The sequence below is a fragment of the Oxyura jamaicensis genome, chromosome 12 (genome assembly GCF_011077185.1).
Source record: "Oxyura jamaicensis isolate SHBP4307 breed ruddy duck chromosome 12, BPBGC_Ojam_1.0, whole genome shotgun sequence".
Taxonomy (NCBI): domain Eukaryota; kingdom Metazoa; phylum Chordata; class Aves; order Anseriformes; family Anatidae; genus Oxyura; species Oxyura jamaicensis.
The window spans coordinates 12,002,777-12,019,481 of NC_048904.1; the positions used below are offsets into that span (position 1 = coordinate 12,002,777).

The window sequence follows — 16,705 nt, forward strand, 5'->3', positions numbered from 1 at the left end:
AGGCAAGCAGCAGGGGAAAAAGAGGTTAAAACCTGGTTAGAAAACTGAAGCGGACTAAATCACACTGAGCCAGGACAGTTTCCTTCCCCAGAACCCAGACCTGAGGCCATCTGGATTACACTCTGCTTCTCGTTCAGTCTTTCAAAAGGGGATATTCTTCCCATCTCTTCTTGCTTTAACCAAACCAACTCCTCACGATCAAATGGACCATTAATATGAAACCAGACAAGTTTCACTAAGTTTGCCCCCAAGGACTTTCCCATACTGCAAATCCCAGATGTAAATCCAACACTTGTCACAAGGTCTCCAAGTCTCACGAGGAGGTGCCTGGACAGAAACCTTCCAAAACAGAGCATTCCTCAGCAACGTCAGTGCCATCTGCAATGGAAATAAATCTCCCGAGTCCCCTGCCTACCTCCTCCTGCCCATTCAACATTTCAGAGAAATCCCCACAGCCCTTCCAAGAAACATTATGCACTTCCATCACACCCTGTGCCAAACGAACAGGAAGAGGTAACGGAGAAACACATAATTAAGGGAGACTTGACCTCCCAAACAGCTAAGAGCGTTGGAAATACCCGAAGACATTGCCAACGGTTTCTTTGAAAATGCCAAGGCCTGTTATTTCACTTAGCCGAGTGTTTCCTCTGTGTGTTTTTAAAGGTTAGACTCCTCTGGAGAGAGCCCCAGAAAAGGGCCAGCCAACATTTTACAGCAGTCAGGAGTGTTTGCTGTTTGCCAGAGCAGGAGAACAAGGTCCCTGGGTGCAGGTCCCTGCAGTCGGCAGGCAGGAGGCTGGGGCTGAGCGCAGGGGGCCAGGGACCGCAGGGACATGTGCGTGGAGCTGTCACTTGGGTGCCACCGCTTCCACCTCCTCCTTCCCGAGAAGGGCTGGATCCCTGGGATTCAGAGCCACCTGGTGGCATGTTCCCACCAGGCCCAGCACAGCTCCCTCGCTCGAACACTTCCCTGATTGGTTTCCTAAAGCTGTGGATGAAATTAAAACCCATGAGGCTGCAGAGCCTGATCTGGGGGTTTCCATTTAGAGTAAACCCCAATCTCCAGACTCAGTGCTTCCCAGGTCACCCTGCATCCTGCCTTCCCTACCCATCCCACAAGCAACCCTGCGTCTCCTTCTCACTGCCCCCAGCATCCCTCTTCCTAGACAGCACCAGCACACTGCCACGCAGCAAAGTGCAGTTACCAGGAAAGAAGCAAAGTTGTTGGTTATGGACGTGGGGTAACGGCATCAGCCCCACTCCTGGGATCTCTGTGTTCAATCACTTGCTCTCAATTTACAGGTAAAAGCAATAGCTTTGCTAAATCCAGTGTCCAACTCGTGTTAACATCCAATTAGATGGAGCAGCATTAGGAAGGCCAGGGGATTCCTTCTTAACAGAGCTTCCTGTTGCAAATGCACTGCCAGATTAAGACTTCAGACCAAGGAGGATGCAGGCACGGTGGAGGTGAGACACTGACACAGTGCCATCCTGGAGCTTTTCTAAGTCAGACTGCAGTAAGCACAGGCAGACACCTTGCTCAGTATGCTGAAAGCACTTTACAAAACCGCTCCTGGAGCACTCCTCCTTATTTTCACATAATATTCAGGACAGCAGTCTTTTCACCAATTTCGTTTTGTGGAGTTGATTCAGGGTTTTGTTTTGTTTCAACATGGGCTAATAGCTTACATCACTAAATCTTAACTGGAATAACTATTTTCCAGTGCTTTCCTCCAAGTGAAAATCTATTCCCACGACTAGAGCATCCTCCATCCCAATTCCATATGTCTGCCAGAAACCACAGCTGAATAAACCTGGCCTCCAAGACACATGTTCATCTGATCACTCACTAGAGAATTAGAGGTCCTTTCTTGCAGTATTACCTTAATTATTTTGTTAAGTGAGTGCTTCTAGTCACAAGACGTTCTTGTGGATTTTAAAACATCCTGAAGAGGATTAATACATTCTACATGGCCTCTCTGGAGAATTAAAAGTGAGCTATGGGCCAAATATTTTGTGAGACATATGGACAGTAAATACTTCCCTGGATTACGTGAATTATGAAGTGCTATAATGGTTTTGAAAATGCTGTGAACAGTGCAATGCCATGTAAGCCAGAAGAAACATGCCAACAAAAACCTAAAATATATATAACTCACAGCACCATGTGAATGCATGTTAAAATACATTTTGTTCCTTGCTGAAAGTGAGAAGCTGTGCAAGTGCAGTCAGACCACAGTCTTTGGCTCATGTTTAGTCTCTAGACAGGCTTGGGTGATCAGTCTGTCTTCGCCTTGCGCCAGCGACCCGTGAGAAAAGACCGCCTGTCTTACCTTGGCTTCCATACCCAGCATCAATGCCGGAGCCATCCCAGGACTCCATAGCACTGTCCACGCTAGGAATTGTGGTTGAGTATATCTCAGAGAGCTTGCTAGTTTTCTGGGAGTCCGTCAGTTCATCTTCAGGGTCACTCACTTCATTTATACTCCCAGACTTCTTCGGATAGGGTTCTGAAATCAGAATAAGCTGCCTTAGCAGGCACAAAGAACAAGCCTCAGGGAAAGGCTTAGGTAGATGTGGGAGCAAGCCCAGGTACTGTATGTCTCTTGAAGAACCTCTTCAGCTCTTCAAAAGTAACTGGGAAAGGCCTATGCATTACAGTTAAAAGCCATACTCTTATACCAAGCTGAAGGAAAAAGACAAAAAACCTCTGAGTTTTTAACTCCTTCTATTCCAAGGAGCCTCCATTTTCCTAAGTTTCAGCAAGATTCCCATGACAACACAACCCAGTCCCAAACTACCGCAGCTGAATTTGTAACTCTCCGTCAAGACAGTACAACCTTGGATCAATTCAGGGCTGATCACTACCTCCTCAAGAGTCTCCCATGCAGTCTCAAGACAATGGTGGAACTCCTGGATCTGATATTTTGAGGCTGAATTTCCCCTGATTAGTGATTGGAAAATTGAAAGCTGAATGTGGATGATGAAACTCAGGCCTTCCCTTTCATTATTTTAGCAATAATAGGCCTTTATTATCATTACACAAATTCCCTTTCAGGCAAAAGCTATACAAGGAATGGTTTCTCAGCACAAGCATTCTTGTACTGAATATTTTAAAGTCCTCATTGATTAGACATCCTGTTAGCCATCCACACCCTGGATCTCCAGCTTGCAGAGCATTAGCTGGGATAAAGAAGCCCTTTGAAAGTATGCATTTTGTCAATAAGGACAGATTATCTTACCAAACAAAGGCCAGTGTTCTAAAAGTCCCAATTTTCCAACCATTCAGAAGATTGCTCATCACGATTAACTCAAGATTACCTTGAAATTTCAATTACACCTGCTTCATTCTCAGAATGATTAACAAGTCTCCAACTGGCACTTGCACGTCAATTATTTCAGCAAGTGGCTGTGACAGTGCTAAGTGTCAGCAGGGGGAAAAAAGAGTATTTCTGAGCAAGGATCAAGACACTTGGCTTCAGGAAATGAGCCTAAGGTTTCTTGAAGAAGGATCAGTTCCCAAATTCTACTTCTAATTTGGTAGGTTGCCCTGCCTGGGCTTCCTCTATAGCTGCATTGCCATACGTTTACCAAACTGCTTTTGAGATCTACAGAAATGTTATGATTAAGAGTGATACTACTTTTCCAGAAGCAGTACAGACATCCCACAGGTCACTTGCATCCCCCCCATCCCAAACCAAGCTCCCCAACTCACTTTCCGTCTGTTTCTTGATCTTCAGAGTTACTGTCTCCCCTGCCATCTGCAGCAGGTGGATGGCTTCGCTCAGCGGTTTGCCCTTGAGGCTCACGTTATTAATTGCTAATATTCGGTCACCGACATGGATGGCTCCAGTCCTGGAGAGAAAGGGTGCTGTTAGAAAGTTCAGAGAGGCAACCTGCCTCAGGCCATTTAACTCTCAGCACTTTAAGCATGTCTCAGTCTCCCCTTGGTATGCTGTATACTCCTGACCATCACCTGTGTACGTACGTACATAATATGCACACAAACGTACGCACACCTTGGGTCCCAGGCCCCTCAGTAGCTGGGACTTCAGGCCAACTTACATTTGAAACTCTTCAAAGCCATGAGGATTTATAGGGTGAAAGCCCAAGCACTTCCAGTGTGAGATACCTACAGGTCATCACACGTGGAACTGATGGGCATGTTTCACACTGATGGACAGAATTATGAAACAAAGCTACACAGACAAACACAACCCCAGCCCAACACACAGACTGTGTATACAAACATGGGCTGAGCCAGTTGTAAATCAGCTTACGATATCTTTTATGTCTCCCCCCTTGCAGCTAGACCACTGTGCCACATCCGAGCACTGACTTTTGCTCTTGGATAAATAAATCCTTAGGTTCAGCAACAGCCAGGAATGAACTAACAAGTCACGGCAGTTCTCCTCCTCCTCCATCCTCCCCCCGCGTCTGCCCACAAACATGGACTCACTTCACCTCTCCTCGTGTTTGCTGCACTGCTCGTGTTTGCTGCACTGCTCGGGGAAGAGCAGGCAGGGCAGGACATGCTCATTGCCAGATCTGGCAGCCAATGCAGGACCTTTTGCTCGCTGCTGGCTGGGCTGTGCTCACCACACACACACTCCAGCTCCCCAGTGCCAGCACACGAGAGCAGCAATCCTCTCCTCCAGCACTGCTACGAGGTTTAGCTAACAGGGACCTCACATGATCAAGCCAGGAGAAGATGCAAATCTGCATGGTCATATCTTTTTGCCCACGGCAATGTGCCTCTCTCCAAGGTTGTATCTAGTCCTAAGTGGACTGCTACTCCTGCAGAAGTGGGATTTGATATACTATTACAGGCTAAAGAGCTATTTGTCTTTCCCCCAAATGTGGAACTTTAGCAGGAATGCTGCTGTGAAACATCTACTGTATGCAAATCTAAGCAGGAAACGTAGCCAAACAGCAGACAGAACTGATCAGCCTGCTGCTGCTGCCAAGATATTTGGACAGATTGTCACGATGGTCCTGACCAGCCACTAGATGTCCGTCTTGTCCCATCCAAATCAGCCCTAAAAAGCCCTCAGGGAAAACCCAAGTATTCAAATAAATTATAGATCGCACTGCAAGCAGGATATGTCTTAAAAGTTTCATCTACATAGTCAAAAAAAAACAAGCTTAACTGATGACATTTTAAATGTGATCCTTTGCTGGCAGCGGTGGCTTAGATTTGAGGTTCTCCTGCTGTAGCACTGAAGCAGGAGCTGATCTTTCATGGGGACGCATCTCTGCCCCACCGTGCCAGCCCAACCAGCCACCTCAGAACAATACAACTGCTCCGCAGAAACCGTGAGACTCCCTGAGCAGGGAAAACAGAGAAGCTGTTAAAGAAAGGTACCGTTCAGTCAGGTGTTCTCCTTCTGGGGAGAGAAAGTAAATCAAAGCGCAGTCTCCTGAGCTGTCCATCTCCAGGCACTCCTCTGGGGGCAAGCACACAGAAGCCAAACAGGAGTGACAGAGAAAGCTATTTCTTGCAGACGACCCCTGTGCCTCTCCATCATCACCAGCAGTCCTTGATTCACCTCAAACAGCCTGAGGAGCTGCACGCTCCATGCCCCTTCTTGCCCGACCGACACCAGAAAAGCAGAATTGAGCAACAGGTAAGGTTAAAGGATTAAACGGGGCTGCAGGCACTCTCCCAAAAGTGCTACAGGAGAGGTGACTGCCTGCACGTGGCAGGGATTTACCTGGGGCATGGGCAGTTCCAGCATCCCTTTTTCCCCTTGTAAACATGGGCTGGTGCTGAGCGCTCCTGGACAAAACCTTCTTGCAGCCACCCACATCTATTTGACCAGGTGGCATTAGAGGAGACTGTTGAGCCCTTAAAAGCACTTTAAAATGTCAGCGATTGCTGAAAATTGCTCCCGGAGAACCATTAAACCTCGACCAGAATTGAATAGTATTGGCCCTTTCCCCAGGAAGGAGGAAAACAAGTCCCATGGTCAAGGGTAAAGCCACGGGCACTGAAGCAGAGGAAACAGAGACTATGTGGGAGAGAGCCATCACTTGACACTAGCCCAGTATCCTGAGCTGCCTCTGTACAGTCCTATAGGGTGGAACACGTACAAGGGGAAAAATGCTCAAGGTCAAGATAAAACCCAAGTCATCTGCATCTGAGGGCTTTCAGCTTAGACAGCCTATCACCCGCTGTGACAGACGTGTGACAGCTCCTAGAGGACACCCTGCCTTCCCCAGCGCTGAGCGAGCTGCCGGAGCCACAGTGCAGACCTTCGCCTGTGCCTCTACAGGTATGGCTGGTGTGTGCCCCTTATCAGATGCCAGGACACAGCCCACCCCACTCTGTTGCAGCTGAAACATGTGCTTTGCTCCAGGAAAAGCCAGGCGCAGCTTTGGGTTTAACTCCTGACCTTCAGAAACCCGTCACGCCCTTCAGAGCATGGGTAAAAGGGTGCCTGTGGCACAGAGATGGGTAGTGTTGACTGGAAAGGGACAAACTATTATAAAACTAAGAACACCCCTCTTCCCTTGACAAGGTCAAGCCACTCCTTTCTGCTACTCCCAGGAGAAAAATGTGCACCATCTCAGCAGAAAAATATGCACGTTCCTGCAGGCAGGCTTCATCCCAGTGCTCCTCACCCTCCCTGCAAGAAGCCAAGGTTACCTGGAGAAATCCCCACGCTGCTCTGTCCCCGCACTGCTCCTCTGTGCAGGCACTGTTATCCTTAGCCTGCTACAGTGAACGTGCTGAATGGCTCTGTTGCTCTTCTCAAAAGGCTTTTCATTCCTTGCTGCGTGCCAGTTCCTGATCAAAATTCAACAGCACCGCAGCACTTGCCTGCACTACTTTTCTCTGCAGAGCAGTCGCTGATGTGCATCCAAGTTCGAAGGAGGAACAGTCACAGCACTGCAAAGGAAACTGAGAGCAGCAAGGGTACAAAGCCATCTACTGATGCCTGACAGCATCTGGGTTTCCTGTCCTGATCCTCTCTCACACTGGGCTGCAGGTACAGTGCAGGACTGCTATGCAGAAAAGCCTTGGATACTCCAGTGCTGGTATTTTCTAGTGAAAAAAGACTGAATCGTACCATGGTGGGCAGTGACACAAAATCCCCAAAGAGAAGAACCACTAGTGACTGAGCTCATCCCTCTTCCTTACTTCTTACTTGGTTTTCTGTACCAAACAAAAGCAGTGGAAATGTGCAGCACTGTACGTGCTAAGAGCTCGAGGAACCTGAGGCAGAAAGACGCACTGAGCTGTGTTACCGTTCAGCTCAGAGGGAGCTTGGCCTTGAACCAGAAAGAAGCAAAAGGGCAAATCTGAAGTCAAACTTTGCCAAGGACTAGCACTTCACACCTATTTGTTCTGAGTTTTTTTTGCTGCCTGTTAGGCAGCACAGGGTAAAGCAGCCCCATGAGAAGCATGAGTCAGGGCTGCTGAAGTGATCTATTTACAAGTCACAGCTACCGTATAGACAGAACAATTAAGATACAGTGCATGACTCAGTTCCACCTTATATTCTCAGCAGTGTCCTGATCCTTTAAATCCCACGCATGCACATATATTCAGACACAGGCACACACACACAGCCAACCTCCCCGGCTGCTGAAGGTAAATCTGCACCTACCTTTATGCAGTATAAATGTCTGCCACTCTCAGACACACCAGGCCTGCGCTGAGATACCTCCACATATAACAGAACGAGCAAACAGCAAAGACAGGTTGGAAGATCCCCAAAATCTGCGGTTCCTGTAGGACCCAGTGCTGCCGTGGCCATAAGCTGTGGTTTAGCCGCAGGTGAACCCTGGCCAGAAGGATACGGTGCTTTCCTAGGCAGGCTGGGCATTCCCCACATAAAATGTAGCATGGGAAATCAGACTAAGAAGCACCACAGTGGAAGAGAGGCAGGTAACCACATTCTCCCAGCTGCTGCATTCAACCAATGCACTGGATCCGACTCTCCCAGAAGTGCCCTGCTTTGAGTTGCTCTCACTGCCCTAACGGCACAGTTCTGACCAGCCCACATGTCCTGAATGTGGGTCTGAAAAGCCAGACCAGCAGGGCTGCTCCTGCTTCACAGTGCGTGGTACCTTCGTAGCACCTTTCTTTTTTAGCAGAGTAAATGGCTAAAACACCTAAGAAGAGTTGCAGAGAAGGCTTTGAAAACTTCAAGGCCCCTTCCCACATCAATTCAACCCCTCTGTTCCCAAACCTCACCTTTCTGCCAGCCCTCTTTTTGTCAAGCCTGAAATGACGATGGGATCGAAAGGTTCCTCTGTCCCAGAGATGGTTATTCCCAAGGGCCCACCGTATCGCTTCAGTTCCACCGTGTAGATAATAGCACCGGTCGTCTCCTGTTCATCTGGAAGAGGAAAACAGGAACGCTGAGGTTTTTTTCATTTGCCATATGAAAGAGGTCATAGGAAAGACTTGCTGCACTTAGAAGCAACAGCCTTCAGCGTTCAGCTGTAATCATACCGAACAGGATTTTAACCTTCCAGACTCCATTTAAGGGCAGAATAACAAAAATAGACTATAATCAATTGGAAAGTGGTGACCAGACAGGCAGAAGCCCTTATCTTTGTTGGTTTGCACTACCTACTGGGAAATGTCATTAAAGTGGACAGGCACCAGTTTGCATCAGGATTTTTGTACCAGAGTTATCTTCATCCTTTCTAATCTTCAATTTGACCAGGTCTTCACATTGCCTTAAAATCTGCACAGCATCCTCCATTGAGCAATTGTCGAGTCGGATGTTATCAATGGCTAACAGCTTGTCTCCCGGCTCCAAGGTGCCAGTTCTACGGGGAAAGGAAAAGAAAACTAAAGTACACTTGTATTTGCCTTTCAAATCCCACAAAGCATTCAGTTCTGCAGTGGTGATGACAGTATTAGCTTTTTCTTCCCCTTGTTCTTTTCTGGGAAACAAGTGTGAACAGAGTCCGGGGCAATTATTACTTCCAGAGAGGAAGTTTGTGTAAACGTGCATCAACCCAGAACAAGGCAGGAAGATTACTTTGCTGCTCTCACCTGCTTAGATATACAGCCTGGGTAACCTACGGCACTCAGAAATACCGAATTTTAACTGACAGATATTCTGCCTTTTCTGGAAACTCACGTACAACCAGACTTAGAAACCAGCCCTCCAGCAGCACTAAATCCCTCTGAAAGCCTTGCTGTGAGGTGTGGGATCAGAGGTGCAGTCCGTGAAGGCTGAGTTGTTTGCACAGTTCTCCACCAGTACTCACAATTCATTCACTCCGCTCACCTGGGCAGGAGCTGAGACGTAGCAAACTACCTGATGAGCCATTGCACCTTATGGGATAGAGATGTATATATATGGTGCCCTTTAGCACATGGTCTTAGATGCTAAACATTCATCTTCTAGAGGGTCTGCAGACCACTGAATCTGCCCTGGCCGTCTTCTCCACTAGCTCAACTTTATTTGCTTCAATAAAGACAGTTTTTATTCCAAACCCTACTGAGATCTAAGAAAACCTCTCAGGCTGACGTCTGCTTGAATGCTGGCAAAATCCAGACCCAGGTGTTACTGCTGGGGCATCTTTCTGCCTCTCTTTACTGGACTTGATGTTTTGCCTTGGGTTTAGCAGGCAGGAATTTCTGCACTCACCTATGCGCTACACTCCCCTTCTTGATGTCAGAGATGATCAAAGGCTCCCCAGGCTTTCTGCTCGCAGCTGTAAAAGAGACAAATGGGTACAACGCTCAGTCTGCTACCCAGGAGGGGAGTGGTTAATGGGGAAAAGGAGCTAGGAGGAAAGGGGATTTATATTCCTTTGACAAAACGGCGCTTCACACTTGAACTCTGGAAACCACAAGAAAAAAAAAAAAAAAAAAAAAAGCAAATCCCTGCAAACATTTGTTGGTTGTCCTTTAAGGGGAGGCTGCAAGGTGTCCAGCTGCAGGAGGTGACACTGCCCAGCACTGCTGACACCCCCCAGCTATGGCAGGGGTCAGGCATTAGCACTGCTGCCTGGGGAGCACCTAGCTCAGAGCTGTGGCTAGTACAAGCCCTTCTCTGGTCTTGAAGTAAAGCGGCCTGGGCAATTTTCCAGGTGGAAAATAACCCTGGAAAAAAATAGGAAAAAAAAAAAAAAAAAAAGTTTTCCAGTTGTTTCAGCTCCCCAGGCCACTTTGTCATACAACTGGGTAACTTGGGGCTGCTCTCAGCTCTGAAGCTGGAGGGATCCAATCTTCCTCTCCCTCCCCAACTCTTTCAGCCCATGAGAGATGTGAGGATGCATCTCTGGGAGCATTTGCATTTTTAAATTTGCCATCAAGACCTGCTGCTGTCTTGAGAAACCCAAGAGAGATTTCCGACTTGACTCCCTCCTGACCTCCCTGCCATCCGCATGACGAACAGACACCGAGAGCATCCCCTCCACCCCGCATCACCCCCCTGCCTCGCTATGGGAATGGCATCATCTCATTTAAAGCTGACGGCGCTGCTGTGCAAAAACTGCGTGGGAAGGAAGAAACCCGCAGCATCCAAACGTATCGGGTGCAGGTCAGAGATTACAGCTTCTGAAAGGTGCCTGGCATCAACCACAGAGATCCACCTGCCCGAGCAGGAGCCAGAGAGCTCCCCACAAAGTCAGACCTAAAGGAATAAGCCCTTTCTCTTACCAACATCTCTGCTCTAGGTTTTTCTGTTGTTTACATTCATTTATGAGATTTAAGAACATGTGTGCTTTGCCCGTCACCTTTAAGGATACCCTCTTGCAGGTATAACCGAAACTTCTGCACTGAACAGCATGAAAAGCCAGCCAATTTCAGCTGCAACACGGCTGAGTATAGAAGTCAGGTCAGACAGTGAAGAGCAGACCGTGACTGATTTTATAATAGTCACAGCAATGCGCCTGCTGGATGATACAGAGCTGGGAAGAATTATTTTCCCTATGTCTTACTGGAGCATGGTGCTGGGCAGGTTTCATCTAGAAACTCATGCTCAGCTTGCGGCTGTGGGTCAAAGAGAAGCAGGGGGGGTGTGGAGGTTCACCGAGGTTCCCTGTACTCAACCTGTCCGTGGCACAGAGCAGTTACAGCAAAGGCAGATCAAGAGGTGGGAAGCAAGCATGGGGTGCAGACAGAGGCTGATGGGGCAAAAAGCAATGAAGAAACACCCACGCTGACTGAGAAGGGCACGTGCCATGTACAAGCAGCCCAGGGGAGGGAGATGTACGGCCCCCTTATCGCTACTGCTGTTCTCCCTTTGAACACAGGACGTGTCTTTGCTGCCCAGAGGTGCACACGGTGCTGGTCCAAGTGGCAGTGATGGAAAACCCCGAGAGCTCACCCCTCCACCCCAGCCCAAAGGTGCTGAGCCCTGGCAGGCAGCGCTGCATGTTTAATCGCTGCCTAGCCTGGTTCTGTCAAAGCGATCCAGGTTAGCACAAACACTTTTCACCACGAGCCTTGTTTATTAGGTTCAAAGCAGAGGCGGCATGACAGAAGGGGGTTAGGGAGAGAACCGCAGTCCTGGTGGAGGGCTGGGGGCAGCCACTTCTAAACACGACCCAGGCACTGCTGGGATGATGTGTCTGGAGACTGCCAAGACTCAAAAGAGCAAAGAGAGGAGGAGGAAGAACAACAAGTATAGAAAGCAACACACTTCGAGCTCTGCAGGACGCATTTATCTCGGCACCTGCCTTACAGACCCTGCGACACCCTGGTCCTGGCAAGACCCCGTCCTTCTGCAGCCCTGCAGTAGGTATCAGCACGGAAGGCAACACAACTCTTCCCATATCTGAAGGGAGAGCTTTGTCCATTAGGAAACAAAACAAATTTTAAGGAAAAATCATTGTGGGTTTTGGGGTGGTTGGCTTTGCTTGTTTCAGACAGATTTTCTTGAGACCTCAGTTAAAAGGAAGAAAGAGGAATGGCATATCCTTGTCCCTACCATCAGAGCATCCAAACTGCTTTAATACGTGGCAGCCCTCTCTTTTAAATAACCACTTAGTATGAAACTGAAAGGCTGTATAAAACAGTCAGTATTAGTCAGTACCTACAAGGCTGAAGGGTGAGTTAGAGACTTAATGAATAATCATTCTCTCAAGAGGCATAAGATACAAAGTTAAGATAATGAAATTTCAAAGCACTGAGCATCACTTGCTGTTCAATTTAAAAACCAGTAGTTACAAACTCCAGTCATTCGCCTTTGGCATCCCAATGCCCTTCCTCATGCCCCAGCGCCCAGCTGGGATTTCCACCCTTCAGCTGGGACCAGGCTGGCTCCAGCCATGCTGGGACACACACTGCCAACAACCCCGGGCTGCTGGAGCAGGGTGACGACCTGCCTGTGCAGCAGCTGCCCTCTCTACATGGCAGAAAGCTGCAATTTCACCGAAGCTGTGACTCACTCTAGGGGCAGAGGCATTCAGTTTGTAGGTTCCTGGTGAGATTCTGGATAAACCCTTTCCAATTCACTTGCAATTAAAAATAAATAAATAAAAATCTAAACAAACAAACAGAAAAACCCACAACTTTAAACTATATTATTATTTAGAGTTGTGGTGTTTGGAGTTGGGACACGTGGACAAGTGAGTAAAGCCTCTTTATCCATTCATTTCTGCTGTTCATGTGGTTATTTCTCTTCAAATAACATCGCCTTGGTAATTCTGTTTGCTGGAGGAAGACGTGGTTCAGACGTCCAGCCTTGCCTTCAGGTCTTGCTTTCCCATCTGTAAAGTGGAGACAGCAGCACAGGCAGCCAAGGGAAGAGATGGACTGAGACAGAGGCAGAAGCTGGTGTACAGAAAGTCACCTCCTCCTTGCAGGCACTCTGGTTGTAGCCTCCATCTGCCTTCTGGTGGAAGCAAGCTCTTTTTCAGATGGATTTGTCTTTTTGGAGGGTCTACCAGAACAGAAGCTAGTTTCAATCTGCTCCAGTGACCCAGAGAAAACTTCATAAATAGTTGGTGAATGCAGAAGCACAGGGTGGGGGAGAAACTCACCATGAAAACGCTGCCTGGTGGCGGTGACAGGGCAGTGATAAAAAGGTGAATTGATCAATACTGTTATTTACTTTTTATAAATTGCTTTCAGTCTCTTGCCACCTCTGCTGGGATTCTGGCTCACTCGGCATTTACTCTCTGACAGATGACGAGGCCAGAAACACATGTCCTTTCTGTGTTTTTAATAGAATGCATAGTGACTCGCATCGGTAAATTATTCCCCTCCAAGGAGCACAAGCACATATCTCACACGCATCAGTGCCTCAAATGGTTATGAATGCCCTTCGTTATTGATCACGCTGAAGCAGCACTCTGCCAAGGTGTAATTAAAGAACTTGTAATAATGCCACACAAACACATTTAAGAAGGCAAATGGTTATAAAGGGGGAAAAACAAACAAAAACAGAAACCCAATCATCTCAGGATAGCTACGGAATGAGAAGAGGAATAAAAACAAATCAGAATCGATTACAAGGAGCAGCAGTGAAAATCCAGTCCCCAGAACCCAACTTTTTCCTTTTCCCGTCATTAGCTTTAGCAGCAGGTGCATAAATTACCAGCTTCTCCAGCAGGATATTTACACCACCGCAGATCTATTTCCTTTCAAACTCTCCAGGTAGCAAAGCCTGGACAGAATATCTCACTTCGGTAACTGCATCACAGTGAATCAGCTGCAAATCTCTTCAGGTTGCAGTGTTGGCATGGGGTAAGACAGGGGACTCCAGGGACAATGTCACTCACACACGCGCTCTGCCAGGCCGGTGGCAGGTCCTGGGTTAATCCAGCACCAGCAAAGCCGGGTTGGGTCAGCTCACAGATCCATCTTGTTGCTAGGACAGTGATTACCCTGCCTAAGAGACTTAATCGAAGTTATCTGTCTATCCAAATTCTGGCTTTATCACCCCCAAGCAGATATAGGACCTACTCTTAATCTTCACCGCAAGGGCACAGGAATTGATTTGTTAAGTTATAGACAGGTAATTTGATAAACATGCTATGTAAAGCATTAATGCATAGCTAAACTGAACGGTCATTTCAGTATCTAAGCAGCAACAACACCCCTGCACCCTGAAGGGAATTTCACAAGTAGCCCTTGGAAAGGATATTTGAGACAAACAAAGGAAAACAGAAAAGCAATCTTTTCAACCCTCATTCTCCAGAGGCTAATGGCAAACGAGCATCTTATTTTAAGAGGTCAGGTATTGAACATACAAGAAAACACGACTTTTAGCTTCTCGCTGTTGGAGATTTTAATTTGTAGGAGATTTACAGAAAAATCTACAAAGGCATAACTACATCATTAGAAATGAATGCAACCAGGAAGATCAGAGCACTTATGCCATGTGTTCTGCTAATGGAGACAAGCGGCTCAGGCTAACAAGAGCCAAATCTTCACATCATTGTGTCAAAAATCTCACTTTGCACTTCTTTGCATCCCCAGCACTCAGAGCACCTCCAAGGTCTCAGCAAACAACTGAGCTTCACCACCCACACATCCCTTTGAGCCGTGCAGAGGCAGAAAGGAGCGTGCACTTTGCTTTTCAATAAGAGCAGCGGTTTTAAAAACAAACACAGCCTTCTCCCTGCGACAGACACCAAGGCACTGGAGTTTGGAGGAAATTAGACTGATTTTGCTGGCTTCTCGTCCCTTTACCTCTGCACGAAGCACAAGGAAGCAGAGCACACAAGGCAGATTTGCTTTGCTCATTTTCATTAAACAAAGGTAGGAGAGCGAAGTAAGGTTTAAGGGCATCAAGGTGGCACAGAAATACAAAGCAGAGTTAGTAAGAGATTCATCCCCTGGATTTCCTATTCCTCCCCAACTGGGGGCTCACTCGGCCCCAAGGCTTCTCTTCCTAGAAAACCCAGAGACCCTGAAGAAGACAAGAGCCCTCAGCAAGCATCTACCCCTGACCAGGAGCAAGCACAGTGCCTTTCAGCATGTTCGTACCAAAAGCAGCAGTTCCTGCCCTCTTCATACAGAAACCTCTTGGGTTTCCATCCGTTTTATGAAGTTTTCCAGCAGATTTATGATTCCTCGGGCAGCCGGCTCCATTACATGAATTCTTTCAGTGCATCCATCAGGACTCCCACTTGCCCCCACCTTTATTTAGCCCATCTCCCGATTAGCTCTGACAGTCAGAGCAGTAAGAACTTGACCACTTTTATTTCTGTAGCACTTCTCCAATCAGGTTGTAACACTTTTTGCCCATGTAAGAAGGCAGCATCAAACCTTCCTAGACAGAGGAACTGTCTACAGATGAGCCTGCTGAAGCCAAGAGGTAAAATTCAATGAGAGCAACTCATCTTTCATCTACAGTGTGCCACAAGTTTTAGAACAAACCCAAGTCTGCGGCCATGACTGTAAAGGTCTTGTACTGATTCCCCCAGGCTGTCATCTATTTAATCTGGCCCAGTTTCTGCTACTTTAAACAGTAGCTATATGCCTTTCCCTGTCATAAGGAAGCTATAAAGCTCTTTCTAGATCTATACAAGCATTCAAATCAGGACTGGGAGGAACTGAGCAAAACAGAAGAGGGTTATTTTTACTTCTTATTTCTTGCTGCTTGCATCACACTCCTGCATGCACATCATGTCTCTGCAGGAGGTACTTACCATATGTCTGCTTGCGTTGGTTTTAATGTTTGAAACTGGTGTATTTATCTGCCTGGTCAGACACAGAGTGACAAAATGATGATATAATTCGCTAAGGGTCTTGTGGAAATAGGCTTATGCGGACTAATATATGAAAACAGAATTAGGATGCAACTAGCATTTCATCCTTGCCACCACATTTTCTGGATATCTATCTTTTTCTCCATTTGTGAATACAATTTGTGTTTTGACTCTGTGAAGGACTGAGGTATATCTTAAGTTTATGCATATGCATTACTTAAACAATGGCCTGTAAACACGTGCAGCAATCAAAAAGATCAAATGTATTATATTTTTGAAAAACTGCTTTGCAGTTGACAATGGGCATCTAACTATTTTAAACCCAGGGTTCAGTTTCTTTTTATTTAGCAATAATATCCCAAAAGTGTGTGAAATCAATTTTTTAAACACATTTCAAACGAAAACATTTTCAACATTAAAATACGTTTGAAGTGTAAATATCCATCCAAAGCAGATCCCATTGCAGCGAGACTCCACAAATAAAAACTAATATTCTTGCTGGCAGTCTCCAGGTTCATTTTGCTCTCCAGCCCCAGATCAAATCTAAGCTTTGAAGCTTAAAGGAGTGAAATCCTGGCCATGCTCAAGCCAGCAGTTTGCTCCGAGATCCATCACCCCTGGTTTCTACCTGAGACTGCAATGCTAACGCAGCAGGCAAGGGACCCAGCATGAGCTGTGCCTCACTGAGCTGCTGCCCCATGCCCCTGCTCTCCCACCAGTGAACGGCATTACAGACACCCCACCCAACTTCCCACTTTTGGAAGGCACTCTGATGTTTTCAAACAGTAATTGCTAGCAAGCTAAATTTTAAATGTTGTGCTGCTGTTTCTCAGTAATATCCTCATGGCACAAATAGGGGAAGCTGATAAGAGGGAGAAGAAATAACATGGGGTGCAAAGTCATCACCCTACAGATGTTCAAGTCTCATCCTAAGACACACACCCCTTAGACCAAAGCACCTCCTACCAACTAACTAACTAAAGCAGTAAATGCCAAGAAGTAATTGCAAATAGTTCATCTATTTTAATGAAGCCTACTCTGAAAATGTCCTTAGTGACTCCATCTCCTAG

The 16,705-nt window shown here is 47.0% G+C and overlaps 1 protein-coding gene across 13 annotated transcripts in view; it reads right to left on the bottom strand.

The window, feature by feature from the left end:
* The window catches only part of GRIP2 (glutamate receptor interacting protein 2), a 248,943-nt gene that overhangs the window by 13,191 nt on the left and 219,047 nt on the right, over positions 1-16,705 (bottom strand). For all 13 annotated transcript variants that reach the window (XR_004754117.1, XM_035337745.1, XM_035337747.1 and 10 more), the window contains 5 exons: positions 9,617-9,683; positions 8,641-8,786; positions 8,203-8,347; positions 3,715-3,854; positions 2,333-2,509 (listed from right to left, as the gene is read on the bottom strand). Coding sequence is in view for 12 of the 13 variants with exons in the window: in XM_035337745.1 (XP_035193636.1) it covers positions 2,333-2,509; positions 3,715-3,854; positions 8,203-8,347; positions 8,641-8,786; positions 9,617-9,683 (675 nt within the window). In the remaining variant the exon portion in view is untranslated. The remainder of the gene's footprint in view (positions 1-2,332; positions 2,510-3,714; positions 3,855-8,202; positions 8,348-8,640; positions 8,787-9,616; positions 9,684-16,705) is intronic.